This window comes from Astyanax mexicanus, chromosome 3 (assembly GCF_023375975.1).
Source record: "Astyanax mexicanus isolate ESR-SI-001 chromosome 3, AstMex3_surface, whole genome shotgun sequence".
NCBI lineage: Eukaryota > Metazoa > Chordata > Actinopteri > Characiformes > Acestrorhamphidae > Astyanax > Astyanax mexicanus.
In genome coordinates, this window is record NC_064410.1 from 50,080,644 (window position 1) to 50,095,060 (window position 14,417).

The 14,417-nt window shown below is 38.6% G+C and overlaps 1 protein-coding gene across 33 annotated transcripts in view; it reads left to right on the forward strand.

Moving 5' to 3' along the window:
- The first annotated feature begins 5,544 nt into the window (after positions 1 to 5,544).
- clasp2 (cytoplasmic linker associated protein 2) overlaps positions 5,545 to 14,417 on the forward strand; it is a 68,324-nt gene continuing 59,451 nt past the window's right edge. For 14 of the 33 annotated variants that reach the window (XM_049475452.1, XM_049475454.1, XM_049475456.1 and 11 more), the window contains exons 1-4: positions 5,547 to 6,623; positions 10,382 to 10,460; positions 12,819 to 12,922; positions 13,707 to 13,798. In XM_049475452.1, the coding sequence (XP_049331409.1) occupies positions 6,426 to 6,623; positions 10,382 to 10,460; positions 12,819 to 12,922; positions 13,707 to 13,798 (473 nt within the window). In that variant the 5' untranslated portion in view covers positions 5,547 to 6,425. Of the gene's footprint in view, positions 6,624 to 10,381; positions 10,461 to 12,818; positions 12,923 to 13,706; positions 13,799 to 14,417 lie in introns of all 33 variants that reach the window. The other 19 variants (XM_022683253.2, XM_022683264.2, XM_049475432.1 and 16 more) reach the window with 4 other exon arrangements.

A 14,417-nucleotide genomic window follows, 5' to 3' on the forward strand; every position in this document is an offset into this window, starting at 1 on the left:
GAGGTCTATTTACAAAGGCGTGATTATGCTCAAGTTTGGGGGACTATGAGGGCCAAAACAGGACATGCTTCCATTCATTAGACTTGTGTAGAAGTTTCATGTAAATTAAATCAAATGTCAATTTTAAAGTCTCTGATGCTGCATTTGCAGAAAGAGTGCAGAAAAGATTTTTTTTCCATAATTAAAGTTCGATTTGTGCAGGTTTACACTGCACAGTAGAACAGTGCACCACTACTCCAGACTCAACTTAAGATCTTTCACAGTCAAATGATGATTTGATTTTCCTTTTTAATACTACTATAGCCAGTTCTCTCAGATTGATCCCAAATGTTCCTGCTAAATTCCATTTCTGAATTCCGTTATAACCGGATTAGTTATTTTTTAGGTTCAGAGTATTATTACTGCTCAGGCAATACTCAATACTGACTTTTGCTAACTATGACTGTGAACAAGCTAGCTCTAAGAATATAAAGGCCAGAGACTTTATCTATGAGGTTAAATCAATTAAGGTTCTCAAAAATAATACACTAACATTTTAAAGTATAAATTATCTGAGTTTGTGTCTTTTTTTCCCTGTACTCATACAAGCAACACGTTTCTAGTTGCTATTTTATTATTTTCTACTTTTATTTACGTTTTAGCACCACCTGCTGCATCTTATTGAACACAGTTATAAACACCACCCAGTTTATTGTCTTTTGTGTCCACAAAACCATAAACCAGCCAAAGTTGAACATATTTACAAGTACAAAGATCATGGAGGTGAAACTTTAAGATGCTGTGGTCTGATATTCCTTATTTAACAGGAAATCAATGCAAACTGTATTACACTCCCTTTACTGGATAACGTAACATGACACTGACATGACTCTGGCCTCAGTTTCCTGAAGATACTAGATTACACTCCACTCCGGTTACGCCCCAGACTGTTACAGAATCGCGTAGACGTGTCATAACTATTTACATTTACTCAGTTACATGTGCTGAAGTGAAATGTGGATGGATGTGTAACATCTAAGTTTTTTTTTTTTTTTTACTTCCCCTCAAGTAGACAATTCCCCCAAAAAGAAACAACAAATATTCATTCAACTCCAGCAGTTGTAATTACTAAACTCATTTCTGTCTAGCACACGTTTTCCACCACGGGTCATTCATTGTTTCCACACAGCAGCCCAGTAAAGTCCGACCCAATCCCCCATACAGTACATGACCAGAACCCAGAGCATGAGGTGGTGCAATAAGAGCTGGATGACGCCGGTTCAGTTCCTCTAAGGAATACACCCACAAGCTTAATAGCTGAGAATTACAAGAATAAGCTTGTTTTTCTTCTCTGCACTCCGTACAAAGGGAGCCACCCTGCTTTACCCATCAGCCAACTTTCAGAAATTGCTGTTATATACACTGCAGAAATATCTTTATTCTGGCAAGTGAAGACTAGTTAATATAGCAGATCCAGTAATTCCATATCATTAATGCATCCATTTTCTAAAATCTTTTAATTTTATCTTATTTTAGGAACTATACCATTCTATCTAGTTAAAATGTTTTTGCGTGTTCTTAGGTTTTATTCAATACATTTTCCTCTAGTAAATACAAATAAATGCTGGTTTTATTTATTTATTTTATTTATTAACATAGTGTTTTGCTTGTAAGTAAGTAAAACCTCTATTTAATCACATTGTGCTTGTTTTAAGTGATCCTATCTAGTAAATCATCAGTTTTGCTAGTATAAATATTATTGTATTATATAAATATTTTATATATACAGCTCTGGAAAAAAATAAGAAACCACTTAAAAATTGAGTTTCTTCGATTTTACCAAATTGAAAACCTCTGGAATATAATCTAGAAGAAGACAAATGATCACCATCAAGCCATCAAACCAAGCTGAACTCCTTGAATTTTGCACCAGGAGTGGCATAAAATTATCCAAAAGCAGTGTGTAAAACTGGTGGAGGAGAACATGCCAAGATGTATTAAAGGTGTGATTAAAAACCAGGGTTATTCCACCAAATATTGATTTCTAAACTCTATGAACTTGCTTTCTTGCATTATTTGAGGTCTGAAGGCTCTGCATCGTTTTTGTCTGTTTTCAGCCATTTCTCATGTAATGCAAATAAATGCTCTAAATAATATTTTTATTTGGAATTTGGAAGAAATGCTGTCCATAGTTTATAGAATAAAACAACAATGTTTATTTTACTCAAACATATACCTATATATTGCAACAGAGAAACTGATTCAGAAATTGAAGTGGTTTCTTAATTCTTTCCAGAGCTGTATATATTATAGTTAATATATCTTGTGCCTTTTTCATTAGCTCCATATGCATCAATTCTTGTTTAACGCATTACTTTATTTATTCATAAAAGACACAATAAACAAAATCATTTAAAACAACCATGTAAACAATCATATAACTTTCTATTAATAATATCAAAATTAGAATTTTTATTATATTGACTAGTGGTGATGCAGAATATTCCTTTGTCTGATTCTTATTTTTCTTGAATTAAAAAGATAAGCTGATTTGTAGATTTGTGAAGTTTCTGAGTGGACACCTGCTATGGTTAGGGACCTCCCCTCAAGTGTGAAAGGTCAGATGGTTAACCCCACAACAGGCCTGTAGACCCTGCAGGTGCTTCACCTAAACTTAGTGCCAGGAAGACTTTTCCCAATTGTGAATGCCACTTTCCAGAAATGCAGGGTGCATTCCATGTTATTTGTGGACAAGCTAAATTAGGTACTGCTTCCCTAAAACATTTCATTATTAGCTTAACATTATGACCAACTTCTTGTTTTATACCCATTATCCATTTTGTCAGCTCCACTGATCATTCATAAGCACTCTGTAGTTCTGTATCTGCTTCTCTGTATACTTTATTATCCAACTTTCACCCTGTTCTTTAATGTTCAGGATTAGAGAGGTATTACAAAGGTATTATTTAAGGTGTGGATCATTCTCAGCACTGAAGTGAATGGTATGGTTGTGGTGTGTTAGTATGTGTTGTTTTGGTACAAATGGATTAGGCACAGCAGTGCTGCTGGAGTTTTTAAACACCTCAGTGTCACTAATGGAATGCTCATAAATGTTACTATATGGTCACAATATTGAGGCTTGTTCAAAGTAAATAAAGAAATACTGAAAGGAAATGAACTTTTATTTCTAAACAATACCTCTGTTGAGTCAGAAAGTGCTCGAAGAGGTGCCAAAGCAGGATTTATAGTTTTAGGCTGATTGGGAGACTGTTTGAATAAATCCTTACACTGTGTTGCATTGTGACCTTTTGGAATAGTCAAACTGACTTAATAGTAAAGTTAATTTAAAAAGAATCTGAAAAAAAAGCTTTGATTGTTTGTTATCAGCTGCAGCCACAATTATTGGGTCGTGCAAATTTATTGTTTCTTCCGAAGTCAAGGGTTTTAGAACGTATCCTGCTTTTGATGAAGTAACTGTTTTTTTTATAACTGCCTTTTATCTAGATTTTAAACATTGATGTGACAATGTGATTGCATTCAGTGACAAGAGCATTAATGAGGTTACGATGTTAAATAATCACCATCCCACTACAACTCCTATCTCGTACCAAAGTTCAGAATGGAGCAACATAATTCCAGAGAACACAGTTCCACTGCTCCACAGCTCAATACTAGAAGCTTTGTAGCCCTCTCACCCAAGCCTGGCATTAGGCATGGTGCTATTCTATTGGCAGTACTTCTCTACAGAGACAAGCTGTGTATGTGCATTTGCACAACTGTGTTACAGTGGTTGCAACTTAAGGTAGCCAAATGCTTTGTTAGAATAGGTGTCCACAAACAGTTGGACATATATTGAGGTTTAAATGCTTTAAATCCCTTCCCTGCATGTGCCCTGGTGGCTTGTAATGTAAGCTCTTTTATTCCAGCATGAAACTAGTACTTGATACTGACCACAGGAGCATGTGCTTCTCTTTCTCTGTCTTGTTTCTGTACTGGGTTTCTTCCTTGTTCTATATTGGGGACTTTTCTATGATTCAATCAATATTCCCACATCTGTATCTTCCCAACACACAAAAAATCCCTAGTGCTGAATTAGCACCCACACTGCTCCTATGTGCGATCTGGTGAACTTTAATACAGTGTAGGTGTTGATTTACCACTGGGGGGTTGTACTGTTGACTATGTTTTTAACTGATGATGCTGTAGGTAAACAGGTTGACCTCTGTACACTAATATATTAGGTACAATTCCTTCCGCAAATATGATATTATTTGTTTGTTCTTTAAGTTTATATTGTAAGTATTGACAGTTGAAGAAATTATGACTAGGGTGTCCAAATGTTCATCTGCCACTGTGTGTTACTAGTCAGTATTGTACTTTTATGTAATTTGTATTAATTATAGCAGCACATTCGCAGTATGATGGTTTAATTTAAACTAATTAAAGCACACTCACCACACTTGTAATTTGTATCTTGTATATTTCTTAAAGCAGGTTCAGCAAATATAACTATAAAACAATTTGATGCTTGGGTTTAGCAGGTTACCACTTTTGGGCACTTGAGCAAGGCCCTTAACACTCACTGCTCTTGTAAGTCTAGCATTTAGGTCTATAATATTAATCTACAATGTAAAAAATAATAAAAAATAAACAACAACTATCAATAAGAGTGTGTTTGGTTGACTGGAGGCAGCAGACAGAGGAGGAGAGGCAGCAGATAAAGCAGAAATGTATGAACATTTCTGGAAACAGAGGAGGAGAGGCAGCAGACAGAATAGAAGAGGCAGCAGACACAGGTGGAGAGGCAACAGATAGAGGGGGAAGAGGCAGCAGACACAGGGGGAGAGGCAGCAGATAGAGCGGAAATGTCCAGAAATTTCTGGAAACAGAAAAGAGGCAGCAGACAGAGGGGGAGAGGTGGGATAGAGGAAGAGAAGCAGCAGACAGAGGAGGAGAGGTGGGATAGAGGAAGAGAAGCAGCAGACAGAGGAGGAGAGGGGGGATAGAGGAAGAGAAGCAGCAGACAGAGGAGGAGAGGGGGGATAGAGGAAGAGAAGCAGCAGACAGAAGAGGAGAGACAGCAGACAAAAGAGTAGAGGCAGCAGACAGACTTATTTTTACAGTTTTCTAGCTGTTTATAAACTTTTTTCAACATTATTAGCACGCTTTTCCAAGCTAACTTTTAAAGTTGTACTATCCCTGTAGTTGTTATTATTATTATTATTATTATTATTATTATTATTTTTATTATTATTATTAATGTCCATTAGGCACGTGTGTGCGTGCGTGTTTTCTGCTGTGTAGTATCTCACGTCACGCACCAGCAGAGGGCCCCAAACCACACAGATTATGGATTTAGATCCAAACTTTCTTTTAGATCTCGCATTTTGTAAACAGAGTCATAATAACGCCTCACACAGCTCGTCTTCAGTCCTCGGTGTTACAGTAGAATTGTTACCCGCCTCTGGGGGAAATTTCCTCCCGGGTTCCTCAATGGAGCGTGGTTTTGTACACAGGCACACATGGCGGGCTGCTGTGCGGCGCTGAAGGACCCCTAGGCCTGGGCGCTGCTGTCAGTAGCAGTGTTTGTCCAGTAGCGCAGGCTGGCGGGGCTCTGACCGAGCAGGGCGGCTGTAGGTACCGGTAGCGCTGCTGTGGAGACCCGGGGAGGAGTGAGAGCGATATATTGTGAGCGGCAGCGGCGGCTGCATTGGGTTGGTGTGACTGTTCGGGAGTTGAGTGAGTGTGAGGACCGGTGGCTGCACTGCAGGGGGAGCACCGCCAACAGAAGAGCCCGAAGAGAGGCACCGAGGGTCGGCGAGAGGAGCCGAAGTGAGGCGGGCTGGGCTTGGTCAGATGGAGGCTCGGAAGGAGCCAGGCGGCACGGCCCAGGCTGACCGGCCACAAGATTAGCTAGCTACAGCTAGCTAGCTAAGCTAGTTAGCTAACGACACATCTGCCGCTTTCATGAGCATCGCTTTAGTTAGCTAGCATAGCTAACTTAGCGCTAGTTAGCTAACCAAGCTAACTGTTATTCCCCCAGCCAGGGCGCTCGCTTTCCCGCGTAGCTCTGCTGTTGTGACCGCAGCGCCTAGCTAACCTAACTAGCCCTGTTTTTGTTTGTTTGAGCTAGTTGAATAGGTTATAACTGGGCTAGCTACTTTTGTTTATTCAGTCATATTCAGTTTCTCAAATTGTATTGGCTTGTTATTTCTTTTTTGTAAAATGACTTGTAGGAGTTTTCATTTGTATAATTTGCACTAGAACAAAAGTTAATATATATATATATTAATTTGGAGCTTCAGCTAAATAACTAGTTAGCGACTTTTACTCCAGAGCTTTTGTCACATTTCCTCCGCTGCCCTGCTGTTTCTGTTACTAGCAGGAGCCACACGAACAGCCTTGCCCCCCTCTGAGCGCTTTGCTACAAAACTAGCTACAAAGCCATGGAGGAAAATGACAACATGGACTATTTTTACCAGCAAGTTTTGCAGAAGGACGTGAGCCGGCGGCTGCAGGTCGGCCCGGACCTAATTGACTACCTCAGTGACCCGCAGAGGTCCGCGGACGTGGATCAGGACAAATCCCGGCTGGATAAAACCATAGATGAGCTGACCGGGTGGGTCAATTCGAGCAACTTTAAGGTAGGTACTCACCTAGCTAAGCTAAGCTACATTTTTATATCTTTTGTTTATTGTATTTGACCAGTAGTTTTTTTTTTTGTTAAGTTTTGTTAAAAGTTAACTAAAATTATTGGTAGCTGACACATTGCAGCAAGGGTCACAGATAACAACCCTTAGGACAGTTAGCTGGCTAATAATGTTAAGAATGTTTAGATTATGTTAATTCATAAATCAAATAATGATTGACACTAGTTTTTAAACATTATTAAACGTTATATATTAACATTCAATGGAAAGTCTATAAATCTTGCTCTGTTTTGTATATAGTAACCAAGACACTGATTTTGTATAAAAAATATGATAATAATGTAACATAAAAATAATGTAATGTAACAAATTACCAAATATTAAAATGTAGAACACAGGCCTGGGAGATATATTGAGTTTTTAAGAGTTATTGATATATTTTTATACAAGATATAACAAGAGACAGCATCATTTATATCGATATAGACTATGTTGCGTTCCAATTAGACTGGACATTTTGCCTTTCTCTTCTCCCAGTTTGTCCAGATCAAACATAGTTTTGTTTCAGAAGTGTCTTATGGTTTGAAAAAACATCAAGATGTATGTTAGTTTTGATTCAAAGTGCATATATGCAGCAAACCTCTGCAAACATGATCAATATACAATAAATGCACCCAAAGCTTCACAGTAATTGTATATTGTATATACAGTGTTGTGTATAAGGTATTGTGTACATACAGTACATTGTGTACAATGCAGTCAAATCAGTAATTGTGTATTAATTATTACTTAAGACATTCTGTTGTTATTAGTGGTAATGAATGTACCCTTATTTTGAAATGATAAATTATTTTAGTGTTGTTATTTTATGTTGTGTTGATATCATAAGAAACAAGCTACAAGGTAGGTTACTAACCTTGCTAAACTAGCCCCCTTTTTGTTTTGTTTATTGTTTTAGATCAGTGATAACTAACAAGATAACAGTGTGGTTCTAAACACCTTGTTCATAAATAAACATTTTAGCCAGCTAATGTTATTATTAAAAACGAGCTGCCCAGGCATAGGTGAACCCAAACATTATCAGCACTGATTGCATTGTTTTGTTGGGAGCAGTCAGTCCTGCAGCAGTCAGGCACGGTATGCTCAATACACCTCGACCAAAGTCCTCAGTAAAAGCTCATTCCTGCAGTTTGCTAACCTAAATCTGAGGGAAAAATGCAGTTTCTAGCCTCCTAATCCAAAGCTTATCTCAAGAAACACTTTCCCAGTGTGCTGCAAGCTCCTCATGTCACTTTGACATTAGGGCCATATTGCTAACCCTAGCTATCACTGAATGAAGTAGCTGTTAGATAACTGAATGTACATTGTGTTTAATAGACTAGCTGTAGCTGTGGGGTCGAAACCAAAAAAATTGCAGGCCTGGTTACATTACTATTCATATTACACTGATTGTGTGTGTGTGTAGTAAGGAAATGGGTGAGCATCTGTGGTCCTGGCTGTGTGAGGCTGGGGGAGGGGTTTTGGGGGGTATTGTTCTGAGGTTAGGAGACATTTAAGGAGACATGATCCATCCTTTCATTCAGCCAGCTTATTTTTGTAGATATGTGCTGAACTGGTAGCAGAGCTGCTCCATGACTAAAATAAAAACTTATATCTTGATATGCTTAAAAGAAATGCTGATATATAATTTGACATTTTCAGTCGTGTTAAAGGAGCAGTATTTATTTGTAACACAAAAAGGAACAGCATGCAGTACATTTAAAAAGTAGATATTTGACCATGTCTCAAATATATATTTTTAACAATTAACATAACAGTTGGGCCTCAGCCTGATCAATGAAAGACTACAAATAATTTGCATAAATTACACAAGACTGTGTTCCCCCTCCAGAAACCAAACCATATTGCAAATGGCCCATACAACCATACAGCATGGTAATTGTTTAATAGCTTATAATAGAGAGCCTCCAATAAATACTTTTTTTTTGCAATATATGGCCTAGCCCTGTTTAGCAACCTGGGGACACCAAATGTTTATCTTCTTTTTTAGAAAATATGAAGAAAACCAAACCATTTTACCCTAAATGTTTCTGAGCTCATCTATGCTGGGCACAGTTGGATGGTTTGAAATGACCAAATGATGCATATATAAGATATTCATGGTTTCTTACATGTTCCCACATAATACAAGTGTTTTTTGTTAGCAAAATTGAAAATATTGTATAATAAATGTTTAATTCCACACTATTCAAGTCTTCAAGTATAGGCCTGCCAGTTCAGCCTTGTGTTTACGGATGTAATGACTGAATGCACCTTTTAGGCTATTGGCATATCTCTAATGGACTTTAATGAAGCTTTGATAGCTAATGCGTTTTTGACATTTAGCTGCAGACCTCTTTTGAGCATCCGGCACAGATACAAGGTATGAAAATGTCTTCAGAGACACTGTATGTACTGTATATGTTCGGCACTGTTTATAATAAATGTATGTAGCTACTTTAAGTTGCACACAGAGCTTGTCTTGTCCCTGATGAGGGAACTGTGTTCTCTTAAATGATGGTGCTGCGGGCAGTACTTTTGGGATGAGGTGAAGATGAGGTGGCCTTACCAAAGATCTCATGGCTGAATACAATCTAGTCCTCATAGCAATGCTCCACAGTCAAGTGGACATCCTTCTCTGGACAGTAGAGACAGTTATTTCGCCAAAAGCAGGATTCATATAGGAAGAAACTATGAATGAGCAGGTCTCCCAGTATTTTTGTCCATATACTTATTGCTCATTTGGACATAAGTATAAATTATCTGTAATGGGGTTGGATTTATGCTGTATAAGCAGAGAGTAAGGCTGTGCAGCAGAGGCCTAGATTATTACTGTACTGCCATGAATCTCATTGTCCTTGTGAGAGGAGGTTGCAGTGCATCTTTAACACCGAGCTCTAGCAGGTGCTTTGCCATCAAAGCAGGTTTTAAAGGCTGACCGTTTCATATTGCCACAGTTTTGTGCATGCAGCAGGATAAAAAATGGTCTAAATAGTAGAGAAATTAAGTTTTTATGTGGCCAGATAAATAAAAAAAGCAGTAACATTGGATGACGCTAAATGGGCAACATGGTGCCACACATAAAACCATGTAAGGGCACCCTGTATGTTCATATCGGACGATTTAATGTAATTTAATTGCTTGGAATAATCTTTTATAACTTGTATCTTTTTATATTTAAATGTTCTTTAGGTTACAGCAGTGGTTATGGAGAATCTAAAGGCCAGGTGCTCTACAGTGCTGCATACCTTGTCTTACTCAGGACTCTCTGGCTGCTTTGACTAAAATAGGTCATAACTGGAGCTCCTGGGATGTAGTGAATATTTGATTGTTTCTCTGGAATGTGGACTTCCATCCTGCACTGCCAAGAAACACACTGCAGCAATCCCACCACAACCCTCAAATACACACACATGCATTCTCCCAGACACACTCTGTCTACAAACACATGTAGAAAGACACTGCGAATGATTTACACTCATTTTATGAAATGTTTTTTAGATCTTTGCGGGAAGAGAGGTAGCAGTAATGCTTTTTCAGGCTTTATGCTTGACTGTGGTCCAGCTGCAGTGTTGTATCTTTCAGCTGTGTGTGTGTGTGTGTGTGTGTGTGTTTGTATGAGAGATGGTATATGTTTGCGAGAAAGCATGAGATCATAATTACTGTGCATTCTCAGTTGATTTGTGTGTTCATTTATTTATTTATTTTGTCAGGTTGCTTTGCTGGGGATCGATATCGTCAGTGCGTTTGTCGATCGAATGAGCGAACGCTTCAGAGGATATGTGGGCACAGGTAAACCAACACACATGTTCTTACAGAACCTACTATAGTCAGGGGGAAGCAATATGAAAAATATGTTATTATAATAATACTTTATATATTATTATAATGTATATTTGGTTTGGTAAGTTTAGGTTTCACACTGCAGTTCATTGAGCAGCATAAAGCTACATTCTGTTGTTGTTACATGGGCTATGTCTCCCTGTGCATGGTATCAATTGTTTTGAATAGTGTTATGTTGTTTTCCAGGTGTTCAGCTAAATTCTGCCTCCCAACCAAAATTTAACTTCCTTTAGGTTCAAGTGCATCACAGCAGAAGGAGTGTAACAGATTACACTCACATTCCTTTTATTTTTATTTATAAGTTAGGGTTAGTCTACAGTTAGAGGTGTAGATAGATGAATCGAATCACTGCCTAATCTGTTGTGCTCATGTGAAGTAGAGTTGGGTTTTAGTGCTACACCAGTTCTTTTTCTTCTTCTGTTGTTTAATGTGAGACAATAGGCTACACCAACGAGTTTTCACGAGTTTTCACAATGTAAGCAGACTGAATCATGGTGTAGTTTATCCGGATTGAGACCACCTCTTTTGATCGTTTGATGTAACCTGTGGTTTGGAGATTTTTTTTCACACCTGCTATTTTAAGTCTGTAGGTAGGTGTGAAAGCTTTCTGAAATATTTTGACATGCGAACAAAATTCATGCATAGCACCAAAAAAAAATCCCGCTCTGTTTAATGATTTTTCCCCAGTACAGTACTTAAACTTCTGTCAAGCCTTTGTATTCATTATGCCCAATTTTATATGGTTCATTCTGTTGAAGTTTCTGCTCTACACCCTGTAATTATGATATTTTAAAGAAACACACAGCTGGTCAGTGTTCTTGAAGTACTGATGATATCCTTGATAAATACAAAATCATGATTAGGACAAAATTCTTTCAATTGCCTGCTTTTAACTCCAGCATCATGGTATATTCCAAATATATCACAGTGTCACATTATCAGATGACATTTTACATAATCATGATAAGGTAATGAACCAGTGTTTCCTGTACTACGAGTAGGTCTTACAAACCCGTCATAGCCTGTTTTAATCAGATATTTTTCAGGTAGTTCCTTCTCTGAATGTGAGCTTGAAATTAAGTTAATAATTTACAATACATAGCACCCGTCTCACACTCTTCACCCCTTCCCAAATGTGAGCATCAGCAGTATAGCATAGCATATCAGTGCACTGCTATATAAAATGCAATTAGGAAGAGGTGAAAAACGGCAGAGAAAAACGGCAAAGTAAAGAAAAAAAAATACATTAAGCATTCAGCATTACTTAGGAACTTTATATCTATTTACTTTTTTTACTACCTGTCTGTTCAAGTTAAAAGAAATGAGCTGTACAGGGCTAGGATGTCAATGTAAGCTGAGCGCATTGGCTGCCCTACTCTCTGTGAATATCAGTCATGTGTGATTTGACTGTAGCTTTCTGTGGTCTTGATATGGCTTTAATTTATTGTAGTGCTGTCAAAATCGTGCATGGAAGGGTATAAAAGCTGTAGCAATAATTCTGCTCAATATGTATGTATTGGAAAATGTTATTCGTGAGAGGGGAGATTTGTAGCATTTCTGTTCTTTGAATGGTAGTGGGTAGTGGGAGGTGAAACATGATATTATTGGTTTAATATAATTTTGCCTCGCCTGCTGGGGCACAGTGGAGAAATCGAAGCTCGAGAGGTTAAAGGAAAGCAGGATTTTTGTCTTTTAAATGATGATGAACAGAGAGCATTTCTACCAGTGCAGAACAGGCTGGACATTTTCTGGAGTAAAATGCTATCATTGACCTCCTCATGGGACTGGATTCCCAGGCACGGATTAAGCTTAGTCATGGATTGTATTTTCAATTCAATGGAAAATCTGTGTTCAGAATGCTGCGCAGTCCAGGAATAGGTTTAATCCTCTTGTTGCTACACTGGTACCGGTATTCTGGTATAGATGATGGGAGGAGAGATCTCATCAAGCCCACCTAAAAAGCGAGACGTTCTGATTGCAGCTGCCTCTGTAAGAGAGGGGAATACCACAGTGACTCAGTTCTCGTAAGATGACATAATCTTCAGATGAATGCCACTCTCTCAGCTGTGCTGGCTCCGGTCCCTCTCAATTCACCAAGGAAACAGCTTGTTTTGCTTGTAACACAGAGCACCCCCTCATAACCTCATTCATCCCTGAAAAACACGCACACACGTTTACACCAATAGAGAGAAAAAAAAAGAAAAGAATGACCCTATTCTTGAGGTTCTGAGATCAAAATAAAAAAAATCAAAATCAGGGTAAATATCTCTCTCTGTTTCTCTCTCTCTATCTCTCTATCTTTCTCAGTGGTTCCTGCGTTAGTGGATCGTCTGGGTGATGGGAAGGATCAGGTTCGAGATCAGGCGCAGGCGCTCATTCTCAAACTGATGGAACAGGCAGCCACTCCCATGGTGGGTCACTCACACATACACGCGCACACACACACACTTGCTCTCTCTCTCTCTTTCTCGCTCTCTCTCTTTCTCTCTCTCTCTCTCTCTCTTTCTCTCTCTACTTGATCATTTTCTCTTCTGTTTTTCTCTAACCCTTTTCGCTCCTCCTCTTTCCCTTCATCATCTTTCATTTCTTGTCTTTCTTTTCTCTTTCTCTACTTTTTCTAGAATTTTGTCCCATTATCTGCATTTTGCCTCTCTTCTCTTATTATTGTCTTCTTTCTCTCTCTTCCTCATATTTTTCTTTCCTCTCCTCTCTCCTCTCCTTTTTTGTTCTTTCTCTACTCTTTCTAGCGTTCCTTCTTACCCCCTTTTCTTTCTCTTCTTTTTATCCTGATTCTAACTTTCTTTCTCTCTCCCTCCTCTTTCATTATTTAAATCTTTCTTATAAACCTTTTTCTCTCTATGCTTTTTCTTTCTCTCGAAGATGTTTTTCTCCCCTTTTTTCTCCCTTTTCTGTTTCTCTGCTCTTTCTTTTTTCTGTCTCCTCTTTCGCTCACACGCTTTCTCCGCTTCTTTTTTCTCTCTCATCTTAGTTCTTTCTCCCTTAAAACCGTTACTTAAGATAATCTCTCATTAATGATCAGCCATGCTAGTGCCTTTACTTCCTTTTCCATAACCTCTGACAGTAATTCATGTGGCTCCTTACATGTCTGTTCTCCATTTCTCTGCTTGTGCCTGTTCCTGTTTCAGTACACACAGTGGATCATTTCTCTCTCTCTCTCTCTCTGTCTGTGTGTAGTACGTTTGGGAGAGGTTGTTCTCTGGCTTTAAACACAAGAACTTCCGCAGCAGAGAGGGCCTGTGTTTGTGCCTGGTCGCCACACTCAACGCGTGAGTCCACAGACACTCTAGTTGTATTCACTCACACTTGTATTTACTGTGTAATCCAACAGAGGGTGCTGTTCACCATAGTGCAAACGTAGGGTTAATGTACAGAGACACCCTCATGATCTCACTGATGGAACGGGAGTGCAGATTTAGGGTGAGGCTGGGCACACAATAGATGGAATTGTAGTTATATTAAAATAAATACCAGCATTACAGCAAAGCTCTGTTTGTTTGTATGTTTAATATCTGGATGTATCATGGTCTGGCACTACAGTATTACCTTAATGTTTTGAGGCCTTTCAGAGGACAGTGCTAAATGAAGTGTGTACTAGGATTCCTATTGAGTGGCATTACTCACGCAAACCTGCACATTCTCTACCTATGATCTCACTCTGAGACGTAGTCTTCACAGAACTCCTACAGGCTGAAGTAATCCTCTTACCTGTGTGCTTCACTCCCACAGAGGTCAAGTCAACACATGGCTACAGTGTAGTGCCTTTCGTTCACTAGTACAAGGTGCACACACATACTACTGACGCTAGTGGAAAACACGCCATAGAAAAAAGATACACTGACCTTGATACATAGTGAACCCTGAACTTCCTTACATGGTCTATATTTC